We start from the raw sequence: 25,200 nt of genomic DNA on the forward strand, positions 1-25,200 counted from the left end.
TCGTTTAATAATTTAGTCAGTTAAATTAAGGATTAGCTTGAGTTTGGTTAAATGTGTATAATAATCGGTTGATTAATGTAAGTTTAATTCAAGTGTTTACCTACTTAAAAAGTTTCTAGTGGATAGTAGGGTTAGGATTGCACTAATGGAGTAGATGATTAAAGAAATGAAAAGTTGAATTGATAGTGGTAAATGCACTAAGTTGAATGCCTATATATAGATACTAAGTTCATATAAAAGGGGCAGGAGTCTGGTACTCTGAAAGAGTTAGAAGAGAATACTCTAAAAATACTAAACAATATACACACACACACACTGAGTTCAAAGACAAGGAGATCCAGAAATAGTGAAAGAGAGGACTAAAAAATACAAACACAGATAGAGATTAGAGAGAAAATTTTGAGAGAAATCACAAACGACTGTGTTCTACTGTTTCATTAAGTTTTTTTTCCCAGGATTTTCTGATTTCTTTTACTTCTGAAAACAAAGGTCCTTTATTCTAATATTTGAATTGGATTGACATTGGTTTCAAAAGTTCTTTCTGATCCAAGCTTATTAAGGGTCACTGTTTCATTGAGTTCTTTCTATGATCTCTTCGGTTTCTAATTCCTGAAATAAGTTTCTGATCTATCTGGACTAAAATGATTTGAATTGGGTGGTTTAAAAGTGTGGTTTGAAGTTTTGGTAGAATCCTGTTGATTGTTGCACCTCATTTCTTGGCTTAAAGTTGGTTTTCCTTGGTTTTCTCTGCTGCTGATCACTGTCTTGCTACTGTTTCTGCTGCTGATTCCTCACTTTTGTGTTGTTTTCGAATTCCAGGTACTTTCTCAGCCCCCTGGATGTTTTGTTGAAACATGTAAATTGAAAGAAGGGTTGAATACAAGCTGCCTTGAATTTCCTTTGATCTTTCTGTCACTTTAGTATTCTGCAATAAATATATAGTTTTACATGTTATTTAGGCTATTCACCTACACATTTAAAGCTGTGTATATTCATTAGTCATAGGTGTAAGTAGCGGGGTATGTATGCTTAACTATCATGTGAAATCAGTAGGTAATGTCAATCTTGCAAGCATGTTCTGCTTTTATGCTTGTTCTTGAATGGGCTTCGAGTATCCTTTGGTACAATTTTTCTGAGACTCATAGGAGCTGGGTTTTAACCTACTGATTGTCATTGTCAGGAAAATTTAATTGAGAATAACTATGTTTATCTATAGCTTGTCTGTATGAGCATGTTTGGTTGTTTAAATACATGGTTTTTAAATCATACAAGTTTGTTTATCTATAGCTTGTCTGTATGAGCATTTTTTTGACGGAATCTGTATTCTTACTCTGATGTTGATGGCTTAATTGATTTATAGTTCTTTTCAACAACCCAAAATGTTGAAAAGAACTCGTTTATGTATGTGTGAATGTTATTATGGATTACAATAGTTTTTCTGCAAATAAACTCCCTTGGACTAGATATACCAACTGATTCATGTAGGCTCCTTTGGATTATATGCACATAAAGTGGATTAAGGATATAGATGATTAATATATTTGACTCCGAATTATTTTTGCAATTAAGTCCTAACTGTTGTTGTTTCTCTAAATGAAGTAAGAGTTTATTTTTATGCTCTTCGTCTACTGGGATTTCAACGATAACATGGCATTCCTTTGTTTCTGCCATTGATGGAAAATGATTTCTTGGGAAAAATGGAAAATGAAACTAATTGAAATAGTAATAAAAAAAAAAATACACTAGCAATAAATTAGATCTATGAGCAATGAGCATATAGATAAACTAGAAAAGCTTTGACATCATGCTGTTGACACCAACGATAGAAATATAGGCTGCATAAATGAAATTGTGGTTCACAAGACATTTTGGGGAATTGATCTTCGGGATTCGACTAAAGGAAGTAGTGGTTTGGGCTAAAAAATGAGATTAAAATGAATGTTTGGCTGACATTTTAAGCCTTACATGAGCGTAGCCTTACATAACATCTTAATTCTTTTAAATTTCGAGGCGTGCCATTTAGCGAAATTTCCATGGCCCTCGCAAATTAAAAATGTGTAGTTGCTTTAGGCGCGTTGTTTTAATAATTTACCTTTTTAAAACTCGGGTGCGCATTTATGTGACCCAAATCCAAATCTCAACAATGTTAGATAAAATATATTGCGGACCACTGGTGTATTTATGTGACGTGGTTCAAGACGTGTTTTAGATGACGTTGAATTTTTCTTAAAAATTAATTAAATAAAAGCGGTTATAAAGTTAAAATTGCACATAGGTTTAAAAGTGTTTTAAAATCAGATAATTGAGCCAATAATAACAGTTGAGTGACCGTGCTAGAACCACGGAACGCGGGAATGCCTAACACCTTCTCCCGGGTTAACAGAATTCCTTACCCGGATTTTTGTGTTCGCGGACTGTAAACGGAGTCAATCTTTTCCTCGATTCGGGATTAGAACCGGTGAAAAAGCACCACGAAAAAAATATATGGGTTATAAATAATTATAATGGTTGATAAGTGGTGGCTTGTACAAATTGCACCTAATGGATGAGGATGTTTTAAACAAATGAGGTGAAGTGTTGGTTGGCACAACTATGATCTTTAAGTTTAATGTAATTGTATTAAAAGTGCTTAGGGAGGTTAGTCACTATATCTAAATATATCCTACCCGTCCCTTAGCCTACATTACAACCAAGTAAAGTCCTATTGATCTTAGACTGAATGGGCTCAATTAGTAAAGTATTACACTACGGGCAAGCCTATGGTGCATCTTTGTGGCATGTGAACGTTCTTTCTGAGAGTGAGCGAATTTTGTCTATCTTAGTTCCTACTTGTTCTAATTATCGTTATATGTGGAACTACTCTCGTGTGTGGTGTGAGGGCATGTGATTCACAAAGGAAAGGTAAGTCTTGACTCTTGTATAGAGTAGTTTGAGTAAGTGCAAATGTTGCATGGTACAAAATGTTTGACTCTTGAGGTAAAGGTTGTTCACTACTAGGTGCAAATTGTTGTAAAATGTTCATGGTGTTAGTCGTTAAAGGAAAAGATTAGGGAAGAAATTTTGATGGAGTGTGGTGGATTGCTCGAGGACTAGCAATGATTTAAGTGTGGGGTGTTGATAGTAGGCTATATAGTCGATATTTACACCTTAATAGGACCATACTTTGTTGTTGTTTTATAGATAATTTGCCAACAAAATGCTCTAAATAGTGTTCTTTTGTTTAGCAGGGAATATTATATGAGAGGAAGCAACATGGAGTGTTTTAGAGGCGATAATGTGAAGAAAAACACTCACTCGAGAAGTACTCGAACACAAAGAAGCATAAATGACCTGGGCAAGAAGGCCACTGCAACCGCGGCGGCACCGCGGTGAACCGCGGCGAACCGCGGCATATTAATTAAGTGAGGCAGAAAGGTTGGCATTCACCGCGGTCGATCGCGGTTGGCCGCGACCGCGGTGCACTGTTCACGTAGCTGGAAGTTTGAGGACCAAAGTGTAATTTTGGGGAAACTTTTGTAAAACCGTTATAAGCTTTCGAAACTCGCCCTACTGAAAAAAAACAAGCTAATTTTAGACTACTTTTGGAGGAAGAACAAGTGTGAGAAGATCAACCAAACATTAGAGTTTTTCTATCTCCTTTTAATTCTTGCAATTTTACATTATGAACAATTTAGTAGTTATTTCTTATTTTGTTATGAGTAGTTAAACACTTATCTAGGGTTGATGGAACCAATTGTTGGTTGAAGTTTTGACTCAAGTTGTTATAATCGAGCCGGATTTATGATATGATTGTTCAACTACGTTTTGTATGGTGATTAATTGAATGGGCTCTTGATTAATCGTGTCTAATTACCTTATATGGCTTGAAAAAGAATATAGGTTAGATAGCTATTGAACAACACCACTTTTGGGTAATTGAAGAGATTCATTACTTGAACTTAAAAGTGGGTTTAGAGATAACAAAACTTTGGTGGGATAATTTAGAGTTGCATACCCATTTTCAGCTAGAGTAGTTCGAGAGAATGCTCTAGTAAATTATTGTAGTTGATTGAGAGATAATTACGATAGCCCATAACTTTTAATCCTCATAGAGTATTACGGCGAGATTATAACGGAAGAGTCAAGACCTAAACTAGCAATTGGGGAAATCACTGCCCTAGACCTCTTTACCATTGAATTCTCTTTGTTTTAGCTTACTGTTGTTTTTAATAGTAGTTGAAGTAGTTAAACAAAAAAAAATCCAATCTTTATTGATTTTGCATCTAGAGATTGATTGAGTTGATAATAATATTACCGAAAAGTGTAATAGATAGGTTAGTTCCCTGAGGATTCGATTCCGGACTTAAAACCGGATTATATTTGCAGCGACCGCTTTGTCCTTTGAAAGACATAGTTGTGCGTTATCAAACACCCCTATGTCCCTCAACAACAAACCTTGCTTTTTTATTTGGAGGATCAACGAATCAAATGCTATTTCTGTTCCAATTTTTGCCTCTTCTTCTCCCTCTAATTTTTTAGAAAATAGGTAACAAATAATGTTATTTATATATTTGATAGTATTGTAATTTGTAGCACATAGCTATGATTAAGAAAAAAATTAGGTTTCAATTTAAGATCAGGATGAGATTCTTCTAACCATATAGCAATATAAAATTGCACGGGAATCCTATTTGGTCGCCCCCATTTAATCTATACCTATTTTTTAAAAAACTTTTAACTTGTATCCACTTGTTAAAAAACTTCAGCTCCTTTTCTCCTCCCCTTCTCCTCCTTCATTTTCTTTTTTCTTCTTCTACAATTTGATTCCATCGAATCCATACCTGTAACAGTTTTTACTTCTTAAACTCATCAAAGCCTCTGTTATTTTATGACCACGTGAATTTACGTGTTGTTTCAACTGCACATCTATTTAAATTATCAATGGATTGACTTAAGCACAGAAATACAGTATATTTTCATACATTAATATAAAGAGTACGTAGTTTATTTTTTCGAAATATGAACTGAGGAGGAACTTTACAGTGTTTGCGTACTAGACTAGATATTGCAGGGCATACGTAAAGGTGAGGGAAAAAGAAAAAACAAAAAAAGGAAGGCAAATCCCTATGTACAAAAAACTTCAGCTCTAGAGCTGAAGTTTTTATTTTATAACTGGCAAACTTTAGCTCTAGAGCTGAAGTTTTCGGGTTACTAAACAAAAACTTATAAAATAAAACTTCAGCTCTAGAGCTGAAGTTTCCAGTTACAACACAAAAACTTCAGCTCTAGAGCTGAACTTCAGGGCCGGCTACTAGAATGCTGAAGTTTTGTGTAATTGCCTTTGCTACTTCAGCCTCGTATGTTGAAGTTATGTGAAAAAGCGGGTGCGCTTGCAATTTTTTTTGCAAAGCGAGCACAAGTTAAAATATGATACAAAAAACGGGTATAGATGCAAATGCCCCACATAGCAATACAAACATAATTCGAGTCTCGAGTGTAAGTAAAAACATCTGGTCTATATTGAAAATCTTTGAGGTAAGGAATGGAATTGGCATGTTTTTATACTATGCACTATGACATTCCCCACCTTTTGTTGCTAAGCTTAACAGCAACAACATATCCAATGAAATTCCACAATTAAAGTCTGAGGAGGTTAGTGTATATGCAACCTTACCTCTACGTTTATAAGGTAGAAAAGTTGCGTCTGATAGATATTCGGCTCAAGAAAAAATGCAAGAAATTAAACTTCTATGAGTGACCCCTCAACTTAATATTAAAAGTGATACCCATAGAATATTTCTTTTAGGTTGTGTTTGGAGTGAACGAAAACTTTTTCCTTAGAAAATATTTTTCTAGAAAATGAGTGATTTTATCACTAATTTTCTCATATTTGGTTGGTGAGTAAAATAAAATTTCAGAAAATATTTTCTAGTGTTTGGTTAGAGAGTAAAAAATATTTTTAAAAAAATAATTTTCTATGCTACTCTCCTAACCCCTCTTCCCCGAAATCCGCATGTTTCATGTGCTCCTCTCCCCCTCTCCCCAAAACACTCAACCTTTTTTGGACTTTATTTTCTTCAAGAATTTAATTATTCTTTTAAAAATTCACACAAACCCAAAGAAACTGTGCTTTACTTTTTCAAACATGAATAACGTTGAAATGTGAGCTCCATAACTAAAAAGAAAATACTCTTTTCTTATTAAAACAAAACAAAAATACACTTTCTACAACATGAAAAGAAAGTATGCATTTTGTTGAAATGAAAGAAAATATTTTTCCTGCAACATGAAAAGAAAGTACCCATTTTATTGAAACGAAAGAAAATACTTTTTTTACATCATGAAAAGAAAGTACTCATTTTGTTGAGATGAAAAAAGTACCCTATTGACAACATCAAAAGAAAATACTCTAAATAATATTTATATTTAGGATGAGGGTAGGGTGGGGGTAGGGGCAAGGGCAGGGTTGGTGGGGTGGGGGTGGGTAGGTGTGTGCAAGGGATGGGGTGGTGGGAGTTGGTGGGCATGGAGAATAGAGTGAAAAGGTTGAAAAAGCGTTTTAGAAAATGTTTGTTCGGGAAAACACTTTCCTCCAAAAATGAGTGCATGAGGAAAATATTTTTCAAAATATTTAAGCCAACCAAACATGAGAAAATTGGAAAATATTTTTCAAAATACACCCTTAGAGCTAAATGAAAGGAATTCATTAATTTAATCAGGGAAGTCTACTCAGTAAATGCACTGAGCTCTCTCACCTTTATATCTCATCAAGGAGGATAAAATCCATATCTGCATAAATAAAGTTTGCTAGATTGTCTAATAACATTGTTGGTCTCCTATTTGTAGCAAATAATAAAGTTGCCAATCTCCAAAATTCACAAAATACGCTATGGCAATACGCGTAAAGATAGGCATTCCTATTATACACCTTAAATACTCCAACCAAGCCACCAATGTGGGACTCAGTGAAAGATCCAAGGAAGTCTCAATTAAGTCCTAATTGTGAGAACTCAATGAGTTCACCAGCATATGATCAAAACCTCCAGCCTGCAAAGAAACCCGAGGCACACTAACATTATGGATCAACTGTTGTAGCCACCTCCTCGTTGTTGGATCCTCCTGACAAGCATAATGGGCAAACTCAATCAACAATACAAAGAAAAAGTATGCTTCATGTTTTATGGGAGAAGCAGGTTGGGTGTGGGGGTGTGGGGTGGGAAGCTACTTAGATTGCAAGCATTACGTACACGAAGACAGCTGCTGAAGGTGGTATCTCTAAGCATATCCGGAAGACAATTTCTCAGTGCATCACATGCCCTGCCATAACCAGTGCATATCAGTTTTAGCCCATAAAAAAGGGAAGACACGAGAGGGCTGTGATATATTACACATAAGCAAGCTGCAAGGAAAACTGGGATGGTGATATACAGAAAACTAACCTAACATTATCTGACAAACGAAGGTAGCACCTAATTATGTGTTTCAGCAGCCTTGATGAAGGCTGTTCAGCGAGTGCACCAACCATATTCCCTAAAACTCGGGCTACTGCAAAAAACCTCTCAGCTGTGGCACAGATGTAATCCAGACCCACATCATCAAGAAGGATTTTTTGCACAATGAAAGTTGCAACCTGTCAGCATGCACAAATTAGATGAATGAAAATCTGATCAACAAGTGAGGATATGGTCGGAAACTGTCATTGAGGAAGCACTCACTGTTTTTGACAGTTCACTCCCCATCTCCATCGTACGCAAGCACAGGGGAATTATCTCTGTCGATAGGAGAAAGCTGATAACTTCAGTGTCATCTACCTGCACAGAAAAAATCAAAAGAAACAGAGTACCCTGAACTTTAGAACAAAAAAGGATTAAGGCTAGGGAAAGATTCCATAAACAGCATCTTGAGCTCCTGAAATTATAACTAATCATGGTTTCCTTCTCATAGACTGTCATTCCCAGTAGATATGATCATGAACAAAACCTTAATAACACTAACACTGAAAGAGAAAAAGATGCATGAAATTCAGCAGACTTATTACCTTCACCAGGGCACCAATGACACCTAAGCTAGTAAGCCTCAGATATTCAAAAGGTCTTGACTTGCTTGTTGTATTAAGAAAAGGGTACAAATACAACGGAATATGCGCTGCAAAGTAGGAAACAGTCAGAAGGATTTATCAAGGAAAGCAACAAAAGATCACAACTAAGATGGATCACAATTACGATTATCATCAAACTGAGGTCGATCCAGATCTCGGAAACACATCACAATTATAAACTCCATCTATTTGGTTCTTTTTTACAATATGTATTAGTTTTTGAAGGTTACAAAGCATTTTACATGAATAATATGGGGGCCAGGATAGTATATCTAGGACAGGCTTGTGTTGCACTAGCCAGTGCTTCAATGAACCTAAGGCCACAAACATGTAATTTTCCTCCTCTTTATGGACATCAGCGACTGCCGAGGAAGGACAGTCTCTATAGCTTGACAGCTGTGAATTCCAAGAAAAATGTATAATCTTTTTTCCTGAGTAATGGATAACATACATCCAAGTATAGTGTTTTCATGTGAAAATCAAATTCCAGTTCTCTAAAGACTTATCAAGTGAATGCCAAGTGATACTAATTTGATATTATTTGGGTTTTATTCTTTGATTGTGTCTGTGTTTGACAAGTAAATAAGAATTTTATTAAGTGAAAAGCACGAAGCAAGTGCCTGTGGTATAAGAGATGTAACTATGAGGGGTTTTAAGAATTGTGTCTGTGGCATTGTTAAGGGAAACACTTTGCATTCATGAACAACTGCAAATCAACAGAAGTAACAATTTACAAATCAACATAAAACAATTTCTAGCATTCCTGCACTTGAACAAACATAAGAAACAAGGCAATAACAATGCTGTCAAGGAATTATATCAACTGAATAGGTTAATGATCTGTATCAAGCAAATCATATATCCATATACAAGAGGATGTTTATGGATATTGTCATCTTCTCTCCAATGACATTCCACCTAAAAGAGCAGCCAGAAAAGCCTTTTTTTTTTGTATATCAAAAAGGCCAAGCTGATTGCAATTGAGAAACAGCTAAGAAAATTTAAAAGAAAAAAGAAAAGAAGAAACAGAATCTTTACCATTGAGGAACAACATTCTGGTGTCAGGGTGAGAGGCTACACACTGCAAAGATACAAAGCAATTGAAGGCAATTTCATTAGAAAACAGTAGAAGATTTGACTTGCAAAAAACCTAAATAATGGAGGCACTGTGAATTAGATTATCCTGAAAAACCAGTTACACTATTATTAGAACCTGATCTTTGACATGCAATTTGCTCCATGTAATAATAGAACTCGAATCTTTTTCTTTGATAATAAAAACTTAAAACTACTTCACTATTAACAGGTATTGCCAACTACTAATATTTATAGGATGTCAATAAAATGAAATTTGAACACCTTCAAGTCTGGTGCATAACCCCTCCTTCACCTTTCTTGATACATAAACCACAATCCCAAACCTATACAATTTTCTATACCCTACTGCTGAAGATTTATCCAAGCTGACATTGATGGTCTTTGGACCAGTTTATAGCTTGATATTTGACTTCACTATTTTGGCTTTCTCTCTCTCTCTCTCTCTCATTAATCTCTCGTCTCCTTCGTTCGCTCTTTGGGTACTTCTCGTTCTCCGGCAACTCTCCGGCAAGACCATGCCGGACATACAGGTAAACATCTCCATTTCTCTTTCTCATCTTCTTCTCCTCTCCTCCTCTCTTCTTCTCCCCTTCTGCTCCGTCTCTCCTCCCCCCTCTCTCTCTCTTCGCCCCTACATCTTCTTCTTCTCCTTTCTTTATTTTCTTTTCCTTTCTTCTTCGAATCTTTCCCTACCTATCATAGACCATCCGAATCCTATCCCCCTGCCCCCCCCCCCCTTTTTCCCTCTTTTTCGTTCTCTTCTGTAGGTTCACCGGCGGTAAAGGACAGCTCCGGCAGGGATAGTGAAGGTGTGTGCGACGCTAGGATCTGGTTCTACAGCAACACCTCGACTCCAGGAGGTGTTACAGCAGGCTTCAGTAGCAGGCCCCACTGAAACAAAGTTCAGTGTGGGCGGAGGCAGCGGCTAGAAATCCTCAAATACGTTCCAGGTTCTATCTTTCTTTGTCTTTATATATTTTGAGTTATTCTGTATCCTTTTGTCATTATATATTTTGATTTTAATTTGTATCACTCTTTCTCTTTATATAGTTTGATCTATTCTGTATCGTTCTTTGTCTTTGCGTTTACTCTTTTCTGTAGTTTCTTTCTACCGGTGCCTTAAGGTGCAATAGTTACCTTGTTGCGTGCTGTAGTAGTACTAGCTTAGTATCCCTTAGATTATTGTGGCTGGGGCGAGGTATGGTAGAGTGAGGTCATGTCCTTGGATGGGGCAGGGGGCGGGGGCAAGGGTGGTAAGGGAACCGCTAGGCTGAGGATTGAGTCCTGGAATATAGGGACATTAGGTCTTTAGAGTTAGGGAAGATTTTCCAGAAAAGGAAGATTAATATAGCGTGTGTCTAAGAGACTAAATGGGTAGGTACTAGAGCACGGGAAGTTAACGAGTTTGAGTTTAAATTGTGATACTCAGGAGTTTCTAGGGGCAAGAATAGAGTAGGTATTTTAGTTAACAGGGATCTTTGGGAGCTAGTGGTAGATGTTAGGAGAGTAAACGATAGGCTGATGACTATTAAGCTAGTGGTTGGTGGGTTCACTTTAAACGTGATTACTGCATACGCGCCCCAAGCGGACTTGGACGAGGAGGTCAAGAGTCACTCCTGGGAAACTTTAGACGAGGTGGTTCGAGGTGTCGCCCTTACCGAAAAGCTTTTCATAGGAGGTGATTTTAATAGCCATATTGGGGAGACTACTAAGGGCTATGACGATGTGCAGGGCGGGTTCGGCTTTGGAGGTAGAAACGAGGCAGGAATTTCGTTGTTGGATGTTGCTAAAGCTTTTGATTTGGTGATAGCTAACACGTGTTTTCAGAAGAGGGAGACCACTTGATCAGTTTTTTGAGTACGGTGGCCAAGACTCCGATTGATTACCTTCTCTACAGGAAGGACGATAGAGGCTTGTGCACTGATTGCAAGTTTATCCCGAGTGAGCGTATTTCGACACAACATAGGCTCTTAGTCATAGACCTGGAGATTAAGAGAAAGAGGAAGAAAAGAGCGACATATGGTCAACCCAAGATCAAGTGGGGAGCCTTGACTAAAGACAAAGCTCATGAGATGGGGGAGAAGTTGGTAGCTATGGGGGCCTGGAGGAGTAGTGGGAACGCAAGTAATATATGGTCCATGATAGCGAATTGTATCAGGGAAGCTACTACGAGAGGTGTTAGGGGTCACGAATGGAAATGCGGGATGCCACAAAGGGGACCAGTGGTGGAATAAAGAAGTCCAAGAAAAATCAAGAAAGTAGCATATCTGAAGCTAGTGGAGAACACAGTCGAGGAGGAGAGGAGGACCAATAGGGAGTGCTATAAGAAGGCTAAGAAAGAGGCAAAATTAGCCATCATGACGACTAAGAATGTAGCGTTTGTGCGCCTGTATGAGGAGCTGGGGAGTAAAGGTGGTGACAAGAGAATGTACAGGTTAGCTAAGGTTAGAGAGAGGAAGGCGCGGGACCTGGATCAATTGAGGTACATTAAAGACGAGGATGGTAAAATATCGGTGGATGAGGCGTCTATTAGGCTTAGGTGGCAGACATATTTCGAGGATGGTGACAGGTTCATCGTACTTAGTGAGTTGGAGAACTCAGAAAGCCAACGAGATTATGGTTTTTGTAGGGGCTTTAAGGTGTAGGAGGTTGAGTGGGTGATGCAGAAGACGAGTAGGAGTAAAACGACTGGGCCGGACAAGATTCCGGTAGAATTTTGGAAGGATGCAGGCCGTGCAGGCTTGGAGTGGCTTACTGGATGTTTAATGTCATTTTTAGGACGCAGAAGATGCCCGATGAATGGAGATGGAGCTTGATGGTCCCGGTGTATAAGAATAAAGGGGATGTCCGGAATTGCAACAACTATAGGGGTATAAGATGTTGAGTCACACTATGAAAGTTTGGGAATAGGTGATGGAGAGGAGGGCAAGGAGAAGTGTGTCTATTTCTGAGAACCAGTTTGGATTCATGCCGGGAAGGTCAACCACAGAAGCCATTCAGAGTCGACTGGTGGAGCAGTATAGGGAGAGGAAGAAAGACTTGCATATGGTGTTCATTGACCTAGAGAAAGCCTACGACAAAGTCCCGAGATAGGTCCTATGGAGATATTTGGAGGTTAGTGGCATCTCAGTAGCATACACTAGGGTGATTAGAGATATGTACGATGGTGCTAAAACTCGGGTGAGGACAGTGGGAGGAGACTCGGAATACTTCCTAGTGTTGATGGGGTTACATCAGGGATCGGCTCTTAGTCCATTTTTATTTGCTCTGGCGATGGATGTGTTGACGCGACAAATCCAAGGGGAGGTGTCATGATGTATGTTATTTGCAGATGATATAGTGTTGATTGATCAGACGCGCTGTGGGGTTAACACTAGGTTGGAGTTTTGGAGACATACCCTGGAGACTAAAAGATTTCAAGTTGAGTAAGATGAAAACAGAATACTTGCAGTGCAAGTTCAATAGGGGACGCATGGGGCAGAAGTGGATGTGAAGTTTGATACACAAGTCATTCTCAAGAGAGGTAGTTTCAAGTACCTTGGGTCTATTATCCAAGGTAACGGCGATATTGACTAAGATGTTACACATCGTATTGGAGCGAGGTGGATGAAATGGAGGCTCGCATCTGGTGTTTTGTGTGATAAGAATGTGCCACCAAGACTTAAAGGCAAGTTCTACAGAACGGTAGTTAGACCGACTATGTTGTATGGTGCTGAGTGTTGACCAGTCAAGAAATCCCCAATGTTGCGCGGACTCTCCAAAATGCCGCCGCACTTGTGTTGGATCCTCCAAAATTGCACTACTTTTGGAGGATCCGACACGTACCTATTGATATTTTCAAAGAGTCCGAGCAACATAGGAAATCCCTTGTCCAGAAGATGAGAGTAGCCGAAATGAGGATGTTGAGATGGATGTGTGGGCATACCAGGAAAGATAAATTAGGAATGAAGTTATTAGGGACAAGGTGAGAATGACCCCTGTGGAAGGTGATAGTTAGTTATGTAAATAAGCATAGTCCTACATGGAATAGGAGTAGTGTAGGTATTGTGTATTGTTATAAATAGGGGTACTTGTATTATAGTTAGGGTACATTTAACAATATAATTTTTCCGTGTCATATTTTTCACATGGTATCAGAGCGGCAGTGATAAAACATCCGGGAAAACCCAGCCGAAACCGTTGTCGTGCTTCAATTCTGGCGACCTTTTAGGGTTTTTTTTCCGTCAAAACCAATTTCCATCAGTGTTGTGCAAAAACCAACACCACTACAAGGTCCCCCAACCCCCGGCGACCAAACACCAGTAAACACCTCCGGCAGCCGACGACTCACGCGCCGCCATGCGCCGGCCGGAGACAATTTTTTCCAACGAGATCTGCTCCACGTGCCGGCGCATTGATTCCTTTCCGGCCATTTTTTCAAAACCCTTCTTTATAATTCCGAGCCTACCCGTAATTTTCTTTTTTGATTCCGATAACTTTGAAAAATTTCCGGCAACTACAGTAGTTTTCTGGCAGTTACAATATTTTTTCCGGCAATTTTCCGGCAACTACAGTTGATTCTTTGTTTTATTTGGTGCTAATTTGCTAGACCTCTTTTCAATCCAACAATGTCTTTGGGAGTTGGTGTATTTGGGTCTAAAAATGGAAGTTCCGGTATTATGATTATCTCAGAACCTTTAATGGGAAGTTCAAACTACTTAGCTTGGGCTTCGTCTGTCGAGTTGTGGTGTAAAGGTCAAGGTGTTCAAGATCATTTAACAAAAAGGGCTAGCGACGGTGATGAAAAGGCCAAAGCACTTTGGGAGAAGGTCAATGCTCAGTTATGTAGTATCGTGTGGCGATCTATTGATTCCAAGTTGATGCCCTTGTTCCGTCCATTCCATCCATGTTATTTAGTTTGGGAAAAGGCTCGTACTTTATACACTAATGACATCATGTTTCTATGATGTAATATCGCAAATGACAAGCTTGAAGAAACAGGAATTGAATATGTTTACTTACTTGACAGGCAGTCATGGAAGAATTTGAGAAGTTGATGCCAGTTTCTGCTAGTATTGAAAAGCAACAAGAGCAACGACAGAAGATGTTTCTAGTTCTTACACTCACTGGACTCCCTAATGACCTTGATTCAATACGTGGCCATATTTTGGCTAGTCCGGCTGTCCCTATAGTTGATAAATTATTCTCTCAATTACTTTGCCTTGCTGCAGCACCAAGTCACCCAATGATCTCATCACAGACACTTGATTACTCTGTTTTCGCATCTCAAACAGTGGAAAATCGGGCATCTCAAACTATGGAGAATAGACGAGGAGGAGGTCGTTTTGGAAGATCTAGACCCAAGTATTTTTATTGTCATAAACTTGGACACACTCATGAAGTGTATTATTCCTTACATAGTCGACCACCCAAAAATGCTTATGTTGCTCAGACCGAGACTACGGGTAACCAGGGATTTTCTTTATCTGAAGAAGAATATAATAAGTTTCTTCAATATCGAGCAAGAAAGCAGACATCTCCACAAGTAGCCTCAATTGCTCAGACTGATACTTCTGTCATTAGTAATTCTTTTGCTTGTATTCCAGTCTACTACTCTTGGACCATGGGTCATGGACTCAGGCGCTTCTGATCATATCTCTGGTAATAAATCACATTTGCCGAATATTGTGTATTCACAATCTCTTCCCACTGTTACTTTAGCCAATGCATTTCAAACTAAAGCAAAAGGAATTGGACAAGCCAATCCTCTATCTTCTATCACTCTATATTTTGTTCTTTATGTCACCGGTCGCCCTTTTAGTCTTGCATATGTTAGTCGTTTGACTCGTGCCCTCCATTGTGGTATATATATTTTATTGATGATTCTTTTATTATGCAGGACCGCAATACGGGACAAACGATTGGCAAAGGGCGTAAATCAGAAGGCCTTTACTACCTTAACTCACTCAGTCCCTCCAAAGCATGTCTAGTCACATATCCTCCAGGCCTAATTCACAAACATTTAGGACATCCGAGCTTATCCAAGCTTCAGAAGATGGTGCCTAGTTTGTCTAGTTTGTCTACATTAGATTGTAAGTCGTGTCAGCTTGGGAAACATACTCGAGCCTCTTTTCCGCGTAGTGTTGAGAGTCATGCAGAGTCTGTTTTCTCTTTAGTTCATTCTGATATATGGGGTCCTAGTAGAGTCAGTTCAACCTTGGGATTTCGTTATTTGTTATTTTCATTGATGAGTATTCAAGATGTACTTAGCTTTTCTTAATGAAAGATCGTTTTGAGTTGTTTTCTATATTCCAGAATTTTTGTGCTGAAATCAAAAAGCAATTTGGTGTTTCTATTCGGACTTTTCGTAGTGATAATTCCTTAAAATATTTATCCTCTCAGTTTCAGCAGTTTATGACTTCTCAAGGAATTATTCATTAGACATCATATCCTTATACCCCTCGGCAAAATGGGATTGCAGAGAGAAAGAATAGGCATGTCATTGAGACTGCTCACACACTTCTCATTGAATCTCATGTTCAGTTGCATTTTTTGGGCGATGCAGTTCTCACAGCTTGTTATTCGATTAATCGGTTGCCTTCATCTCCCATCCAGAATTAGGTTCCATATTCATGATTGTTTCCTTAGTCACCCTTATACTCTCTTCCCCGTCGTGTTTTTGGGAGCACATGTTTCGTTCATAACTTAGCCCCCGGGGAAGATAAGTTAGCTCCTCGTGCTCTCAAGTGTGTCTTCCTTGGTTATTCTCGTGTTCAGAACGGATATCGTTGTTATTCACCTGGTCTTCGTAGGTACCTTATGTCAGCTGACATCACATTTTTTGAGTCTAAACCTTTCTTTACCTCTTCTGAATTGAGATATCTGAGATCTTACCTATACATACCTTTGAGGAGTCTACTATAGCTCCTCATCCACCTTCAGCCATAGAAGTCTTACCCAAACCAACTGTTGAAGAGTCTCGTGTTGCTCCTCCTAGATCCCCAGCCACAAGAACACCACTCTTGACTTATCATCGTCGTTTGTGCCTAGCATCAGGCCCAGCTTATTCATGTCCTGCACCTGACCCTGCTCCTACTGCGGACTTGTCTCTTCCTAGTACGCTGATTGCACTTCGGAAAGGTATGTGGACCACTCTTAATCCTAATCCCCATTATGTCGGTTTAAGTTATCATCGGTTGTCATCATCCCATTATGCTTTTATATTTTTTTTGTCCTCTGTTTCCATTTCTAAGTGTACAGGTGAAGCATTGTCTCATCCAGGCTGGCGACAGGCTATGATTGACGAGATGTCTGCTTTACATACGAATGGTACTTGGGAGCTTGTTCCTCTTCCTTCAGGTAAATCTGCTAATGGTTGTCGTTGGCTTTATGCAGTCAAAGTTGATCCGGATAGCCAGGTTGATCGACTTAAGGCCCGTCTTGTTGCCAAAGGATATACTTAAATATTTGGGCTTGATTACAGTGATATTTTCTCTCCCGTCAAACTGAGCGTCTGAATAAAAGGACTCGGTCCCCGTGAACGGCCTAATGTCTGCCGCCTCTAGCCGATGCGCACTATAATGAGTTCAAATGCTTTCTTTACTTTATTATTAAACTTAAACAAAGAATCGTTTGACTTTGAATGCCGAAACCTTGAAAGCAAGGAAGGGCCTCTTTCCATCCGCCAGCCAGTTCCAGCAGAGTCAAAGTCAAATAAGAAGGGCCTAAAATAGCATTAGTCCACCTTTTTCTATCCATGGTTGTTGTTCGCCATTGGCCTCTCTATGAGTTGGACATTAGGAGTGCTTTTCTTCACGTGACCTTGAGGATGAAATTTATATGGAGCAACCACCTGGGTTTGTTGCTCAGGGGGAGTCTCGTGGCCTTGTATGTCGCATGCGCCAGTCACTTTATGGTCTAAAGCAGTCTCCTCGAGCCTGGTTTGGTAAGTTCAGCACAGTTATCCAAGAGTTTGGCATGACTCGGAGTGAAGCTGATCACTCTGTATTCTATCAGCATTCTGCTTCAAGTCTCTGTATTTATCTAGTGGTCTATGTTGATGAAATTGTTATTACCGGCAATGATTAGGATGGTATTACTAAATTGAAGCAACATCTCTTTCAACACTTTCAGACTAAGGATCTAGGCAGATTAAAGTATTTTTTAGGTATTGAGGTCGCTCAGTCTAGCTCATGTATTGTGATCTCACAACGGAAGTATGCCTTAGATATTCTTGAGGAGACAAAAGGAATGACAGGCTGTAGACCTGTTGACACTCCGATGGATCCGAATTCTAAACTTCTACCAGGACAGGGGGAGCCGCTTAGCGATCTTGCAAAATATAGGCAGATAGTTGGTAAATTAAATTATCTCACAGTGACCAGGCCTGGCATTTCCTTTCCTGTGAGTGTTGTAAGTCAATTTATGGATTCTTCATGTGATAGTCATTGGGATGTAGTTGTCCGCATTTTTCGGCATATAAAATCGGCTCCAGGTAAAGGGTTATTATTTGGTGATCGAGGCCATGAGCAGATCGTTGGATATTCAGATGTTGATTGGGAAAGATCACCTTCTAATATACGTTCTATGTCTGATTATTATGTTTTAGTTGGAGGCAATTTGGTGTCTTGGAAGAGCAAGAAACAAAATGTAATTACTCGGTCTAGTGCAGAAGTAGAATATCGAGCAATGGCTATGGCAACATGTGAGCTAGTTTGGATCAAACAATTGCTCAAGGAATTGAAATTTGGTGAAATCAGCCAGGTGGAACTTGTGTGCGATAATCAAGCTGCCTTTTATATTGCATCAAATCCGGTGTTCCATGAGAGAATTAAACACATTGAGATTGACTGTCACTTCGTCGGAGAAAAGATACTCTCAGAAGATATTGTTACAAAGTTTGTGAACTCGAATGATTAGCTTGCAAATATTTTCGCCAAGTCCCTCACCGATTCTCGTATTAGTTATATATGTAACAAGCTCGGTACATATGATTTGTATGCACCAGCTTGAGGGGGAATGTTAGTTAGTTAGTACTTAGTTGTTATGTAAATAAGCATAGTCCCATATGGAATAGGAGTAGTGTAGGTATCGTGTATTGTTATAAATAGGACTTGTATTATAGTTAGGGTACATTTAATAATATAATTTTCCCATGTCATATTTCTCACAGAAGGCAAATTGCGGGAATCGAGGTTGAGATGGTTCGGGCACGTGATGAAGAGAGACATCGATGCCCCAATTAGGAGGTGTGAGAGGTTGACCATGGCGGGTCTGAGTAAGGGTAGAGGTAGGCCAAAGAAGTATTGGGGAGAGGTGATTAGGCAGGACATGTCATTACTTCAGCTTACCGAGGACATGATCCTCGATAGGAAGGTGTGGAGGTCGAAAATTAGAATTGTAGGTTGACAGGTAGCTGAGAGTTTCTCCTAATCGTACCGGTAGTATTAGTATTATTCTTACATTTTGTGTTCCTTGACCTTTGTTATACCATATTGTGTCATTCTTACCAGTATTGTTAGTCGTATTATTCTATTTCTTATTTTTAGATTTTTGTTACACATAGTGTCTTTGTTTTTTTTTGTGTTATTACTGTTGGTCGCTTCTTGTTTAGTGTTTCTTTAGCCGAGGGTCTATCGGAAACAATCTTTCTACCTCCATGAGGTAGAGGTAAGGTCTGCGTACACACTACCCTCCCCAGACCCCACGTGTGGAATTACACTGAGTTTGTTGTTGTTGTTGTATTGCTGAAGATTTAATCATTATTAAGAAATCATATAATGACAATAACTCATTACTTTAAAGATCACCAACAAGAATGAATAATAGAAACAGTATCAAGAAAAAAAAATCCACAAGGAAAAGAAGTTTCTATACCTGAAGAAGTGCTAGTGCATTACAAACTCTATTGGATTGAGCAGGAGTCAGGTTTGGTGGTGACAAAACAGGGTAGATGGAAACTATCTCCTGCAAACATGCAAAATAACATTTAAAAAACATATAGAAAAATCTAGAGACTTCCACAATAGAAGTTTAAGAAATAAGAATCAAATAGTTGTACTGAAAAATTCCACAACAGAAGTTCAACAAAGAATAATTAAATGGTTGGACAGAGAATACAAATCTGGTTTCTCGCCATGGTAAAAGAGCTAATTTAACTGAACCAGATTGGGCTCTGATAAAGCATATGAACACCTACACATAGTAGTTCCTGTTTACCCTCTAAGTTGGACATAGGTACAAAAACAGTTAAATGGAGAGTAAATTTGAATGATATCCCAGCACAAGACAGAATAGTCTCTCCTCCTAGTGCTGCGGTTTTTCCTTCTTTTTTTTTTTTTTTTTTTTTGGGTGGTGGGGTGGGTGGGTGGGGGGGGGGGGGGGGTTATCCTAATCTAGTGCCGTTCGGCTCCCTCTTCTCCATCTACCTCCACAACAAACAAGGAAAAGCACGTTAGGATTCTACTTTTAAATCTCCCTGTATATTCATTCCCAATTTTTTAGCCCACAATCATTTTCATTTATATCTGTTCCTACCAATAATAAGCCAACCCAACATATACAAAGAAAATGTCATACATTGTCTAGTTTCAGAAATTGCTATGAGCTGAGTCCAAATATAATGGGGGAAGAAACCCATGGGCCGATGGAGGACTAGCTCCCACTGCCTCCCCAGCCAGAAAATTTCACAAACATCCTAAGACTCTACAAGACCACCATCCCCCCCCCCCACACACACACGCACTTTTTTTTAAAACTAAGCGCCTAGGATTTTACAAGATATTTTAAATTTTAACAATTTGAATTCCTCACTAAACCCCAATCAAAGGTCACTAAGATGTTTTATTGATAGCTTTGCTGTAAAAAGCCATTCAGAAGTTTCCTTCAGTCCTCGCTTTTAATAGTGCACAGTGTGAAGCATTTGTAATCACTGAAGAAATATGCACAAACAGAGAAGAAAGCTGGAATTACAGTACGGAATGGTACATTTAGCATGCACGTGCATCTGAGAAATGATATCAACTCTAGAAATATGATGAAACAATTCTCGGAATACCTGTAGCAGTGCAGCGATAGTACCAAATGAGTTCCACAACAAGGGGGCCAAATCCTGGAACAGTTCCCTCTTCTGGAAAAGGAAAAGAAAAATAACAAATCTTTTTAGGCAAATCTCAATACTACCAGTAGAACAACAAATTGGTACCCAACCCGAAATGCCAAATTATATGGTGTCCCACATATATACAAATATGAGCACATTTCTGAAGAGGATTGAGCAACAAAGTAGAGTATTGAGGCAGAGACCAACTATTCAACCATTGCTCCAAAAGAAGAATTTATAATTCTCCCCATCCATCAAAAGAGTTATGCAGCCTGAGGAGAAGACTGAGTTAAAAAATCCCATTAGGGCAGATTGATAAAGTAGAATATAACCGCTAATCCACTAAATAGCCTGAGGAGAATACTGAGTTCAAAAATCCCATTACGGTGGCTTGATAAAGTAGAATACAACCACTAATCCACTAAATCAGTTGTGCAGCCTAAGGTAGAAAACTGGATTGAAAGTCAGGAACTAATGCTGTTTGCCAGGATTCATCACATAGAACCACCAATTCGGCAAAATTTCTCATAGTATTTGACAGTTCACACAGCCAGCAGGAAATGTAGAAAAAACATTGCCTTTGTAAGCACATCTGCAGTCGCTAGCAAAGGTAGAAAGAATATTGTCTTTGTAAGCACATCTGCAGTAACTATTCCAGTAAAAGAGTGATAGTAGGAGTAAGATGGTAATTCCAAGTTTATTTACTATACAGCGGTAGCAAATTTTCAACTTTCTAATTTTGAAGCTATCAGTATTGATTGGTTTCCTTTTCTCCAGAATTAAATCTTCTACATTATTAGACAGATAGATACTGATGCAGATTATTTTTGAACCATTGTGATTATAAAATGGATGTCTATATTGCTAACTAATAGCACCAGCTACTTAACTGTAAATATAACTAAAGGAATTGCTCAAACCAGTGCAGGAAATATAGCATGCAATAGGTAATTCTGTTTTTGGACTATGTTAACACGATTAGAATTTCCTTCCTTTTTTCTTTGGATGGTGCAACTTCTACCTACAGTTCTTAGTTGTTCTTCAATTTGGTATCTATCTTCTAATATTACTATACTTAAAAATAATATTGATACACTAAAGAAAAACATAAGGAGATAATTGGAGTCTTTTTCCGAGCACCATTATCTTTTGCAGGATGGAAACAATTGAATGCTTCTCTACTAAAGGTAAAGGGATTGAGTGAGGTGACTGCTTTCTGAAAAGTTGGACAAGGTCACTTCCTCTGTAAAAATTGTGGCAGCAATCTCCTCTTTTCAGGAAAACAAAGCAAGGACGTATGGGATCTTGTTGGTTCTTTCCAGAAAAAAAGGAAGAAGCGAAAGTCGTAAGGCTCGACCTAGCCGGGAGAAAGAGAGCTAATCCAGGACTTTTACCAAAGTTGCGCAAGGTCTTTCTGAAGTTCAACAAACCCCCCTTCCATCATATCCATCATTCAGAATTGTAACGGTCGTTATTCCTTATGAATGAGTGAGTTCCATCTACTTGAATCAACATTCACCGAGTTAAACTCGTTAGATAGCTGTGAAATGACTATAATAGCCTAATTAGCACTCACCTGATCTGGAATCTTAAACTACCAAAACAGAAACTACTTTTAGAGAAAGTGTGCAATGACTATCATCTGAATCGAAGAGAAGAATATACAAAGTGGGATAGATTATCTGCTAACCCCTACTAACAAAAAAAATTAAGAAATCTATCAATTGGAAAATCCAACAATACTCATGACCCCAAATTTGGTAGCCTGACAACTGTCAAATTGAGCTACTGAAGCTAGCAGCCATGTAGATGCTATTTGAGCTGTGAAAGAAACATATCTAAGTTAACAAAAAATCTAACAGCTTGCACACAACAAAATGCCTTAAGGTACATTTGGCAGTCGCTGGGTCATTTGGCATCCGAAATTTTCCGAATCCAAATTGCTCACTTTTTACAATTCGACCAGTATCTAAAAGTTATCAAAACCTACTATTTTTGTTCTACTAATATTCTCAACAAGCATCTAATAAGTACATTTGGCAGTTGTAGACATCAGTTACTATCTCAAATTTCCGGAATCCAGAAGATCAATGCCTCATAATTGAATTCAATTCTCTGAAGCGACAAGCATCTATTAGGTACTAAAACCTACAATATTCATCCTTCAGCTACTATCCTTAACAGGCATCTAATAGGTAGAATTGACAGTCAGCGACATCAGTCCCTATCCCAAATTTCCCGAATCCAAGCTCATTTTAGAATTCAATTCTCTGAAGCTGCAAGCGTCTATTAGTTACCAAAACCTACAATATTCCTCCTTCAGCTACTATTCTTAACAGGCATCTAATAGGTACATTTGGCAGTCAGCGACATCATTTCCCATCCCAGATTCCTGAAGCCAAAAAACTTAAATACCAATTCCAGCGTTTTAAAATTCAACTTTATGAGGCAACAAGCATATATAATCAGGGGTGGAGCTAGTAAGAGAGAAAGGAGTTCAACTGAATCCCTTCGTCGAAAAATTATAACGTGCAAATAGGGTAAAAATAATTTATTTTAGTTATAAATAAAATTCTAGTGTAGTGGTAAAAGGGGTTTCAAAAGTTGCTTTAGGTTACATATTCAAATCCCAACTAGTATTTTTTTTCTCCGTATATAAACTCCTCGCTCCGCCACCGTGTGTACTCATCAAAACCTACCATTTGCTTTCTCCTACTATTATCAACAAGCATCTAATAGGTAAATTTGGCAGTCATCAACAATCTCTTCCATCCCAATTTTCGGTGAATCCAAAAATTCCAGTTGCTCTTGTTTTTTTCCTTTTTACAATTCAACTCAGTGAAGCGACAAGCATCCATTAGTCATCAAAATCTAGTATCTCCATTCTCCTACAATTCTCAAACTTTAACCCTCGGACGTCAAAAAAAATCCTAAGCTCTTAAGTTATATAGAATTTTACGGTGTTCCAGAATTGAATTACACAAAAATCATGCCACGGAGTCGATATAATCACGCGATATGTCAGTAAAACGAAAACATGAATGCAAAACTTTTAAGAGAGGAAAAAAGATAAACCTTGGAAAGTTCTAGAAGAGCGTTTTCTCGAAGATCAGGATTGCTGAGATCAAGCACAAGCTGTTCAGCGGATTGCATTTTGCGATCCTTATCCGCCGGAGCTCCGACTGAAGAGGAAGAGGATGCTGCCGCTCCGCCGCTACCGAAACCGCCAACGCCGATTGAGAAAGACTGAGGTAGGTTTGCCATATCAGAGGCTCAACTGAAAACTTTATTGTTTATGTTTTGCCTTTTTCTTCTGTTCCGAACTGAACGAAGACAGAATTTCACCGTTTGATTTAAAACCGTGGCATCATATTATGAAACGTGCCATTCACGTGCTCCTTCCCTACTACCTCTAAACATTTTAATTTTCTTTTTCTTTTTCTTTTTATTTTTATTAATAATTATATGACGACGATGTTTAGGCTAGCTTTATCATTCAATATTTCATAATTGTAATAATTTTTTTAAATAAATATTGACTTGAAATTAAGTTTGTTATGATAAAACTTATAATAACAGCTATTGTATTACTTTTTAATCATGTTTGAGTTAGATCTTCAAACTATTATAACGAAACGTAAAATGATCACATAGTAATTTCTTTTTAATGTTGCAATAATGATTTTCTATATTATAGAAGTTTAAACTTGAAGGTTGAATTCTCTTATACAATCAAAGTTTATTTTTTCTTTTTATGCATTTCTTCTTTCTTTTTTAAGTTTTCTTGATCGTATCGCCTTAAAATTTTAAATTGTCCGGAAAAAAATCACTTGTATTTGATATCTCATTTTTATATTTAAAGATAATTAACCCAAGATTACCAAGATACCCCTAAGCCACTAAAACAATGGATATAGGCCCAAAATTAGTTAGGCCTCAATATTATTCATATTACTATAATATGTATGAAATTATGTACTTGTGATAAATGAAATCTTTTTAATCATTTGTAGCCAATTTTGACCAATCATTAAGCATATATTTTCAAAATTTATGCTATTTTGAAATATGACTATAGTAATTATGGTAGGCAATTAAAATTACAGCTATTTCCTATCTTTTTGTATGATTCACTCCAAATTGAATAAATCTTGTTAACAAATTTGATTTTATAAGATTTTCTTCATTCTTTGAGTGCCTTTGTAGATATTTTTCAAGCTACACGCTAATTAGATTATTAAGCGATGATTTGTTAAAGCATTGTCTCAACCGTTAATATTTTCTAAAGGGCATTTGTAACCATGAGATTGATAGTTATAGCTTATTATTGGATTATGCGCTAAAAACAATTATATTTCACATACTTAATCACGTAAAGTCTTAAATTCTTTTTCTAAATATTTCTATTGCTTATAGAATAATTTTAATAGTTTTTTATAGTAGTTGTCTCCGTTGGAAAAAAAAAAAGATTCAAAATAAATAAAACTATAATTTGTATGAAATTATGTACTTGTGATAAATGAAATCTTTTTAATCATTTGTTGCCAATTTTCATCAATGATTAAGCATATATTTTCAAAATTTATGCTATTTTGAAATTTGACTAAAGTAATTATGGTAGACAATTAAAATTACACCTACTTCCTATCTTTTTGTCTGATTTACTCCAAATTGAATAAATCTTGTTAACAATTTTGATTTTATAAGGTTTTTTTCCGTTTTTTGAGCGCCTTTGTAGATATTTTTCAAGCTCACACTATTAGATTATTAACCAATCATTTGTTAAAGCATTGTCTCAACCTTGAATATTTTCTAAAGGTCATTTGTAACCATGACATTGATAGTTATAACTTATTATTGGAATTTAAGCGCTAAGAATAATTATATTTCGCATACTTAATCACGTATAATCTTAATTCTTTTTCTAAATATTTACACTGCTTAT

The 25,200-nt window shown here is 37.7% G+C and overlaps 1 protein-coding gene and 1 long non-coding RNA gene across 2 annotated transcripts; one reads left to right on the forward strand and one right to left on the reverse strand.

The window, feature by feature from the left end:
* Positions 1-257: 257 nt before the first annotated feature.
* On the forward strand, positions 258-3,784 carry LOC142163393 (uncharacterized). The gene is made up of 2 exons (XR_012694479.1): positions 258-819; positions 3,228-3,784. It is a non-coding gene; the product is annotated as an uncharacterized LOC142163393 (long non-coding RNA).
* Positions 3,785-6,668: 2,884 nt separating this feature from the next.
* LOC107769964 (uncharacterized) lies at positions 6,669-23,591 on the reverse strand. Its single transcript, XM_016589223.2, has 9 exons — positions 23,331-23,591; positions 20,211-20,282; positions 19,031-19,120; positions 9,116-9,158; positions 8,018-8,124; positions 7,695-7,790; positions 7,419-7,609; positions 7,227-7,296; positions 6,669-7,098 (listed from the first exon to the last, which is right to left on the reverse strand). Exons 1-9 carry the CDS (start codon positions 23,517-23,519, stop codon positions 6,976-6,978), a joined length of 981 nt encoding a protein of 326 aa, XP_016444709.1. The 5' UTR covers positions 23,520-23,591; the 3' UTR covers positions 6,669-6,975.
* Between the last annotated feature and the right edge of the window lie 1,609 nt (positions 23,592-25,200).

Source organism: Nicotiana tabacum, chromosome 1 (assembly GCF_000715075.1).
Source record: "Nicotiana tabacum cultivar K326 chromosome 1, ASM71507v2, whole genome shotgun sequence".
Classification (NCBI taxonomy): Eukaryota; Viridiplantae; Streptophyta; class Magnoliopsida; order Solanales; family Solanaceae; genus Nicotiana; species Nicotiana tabacum.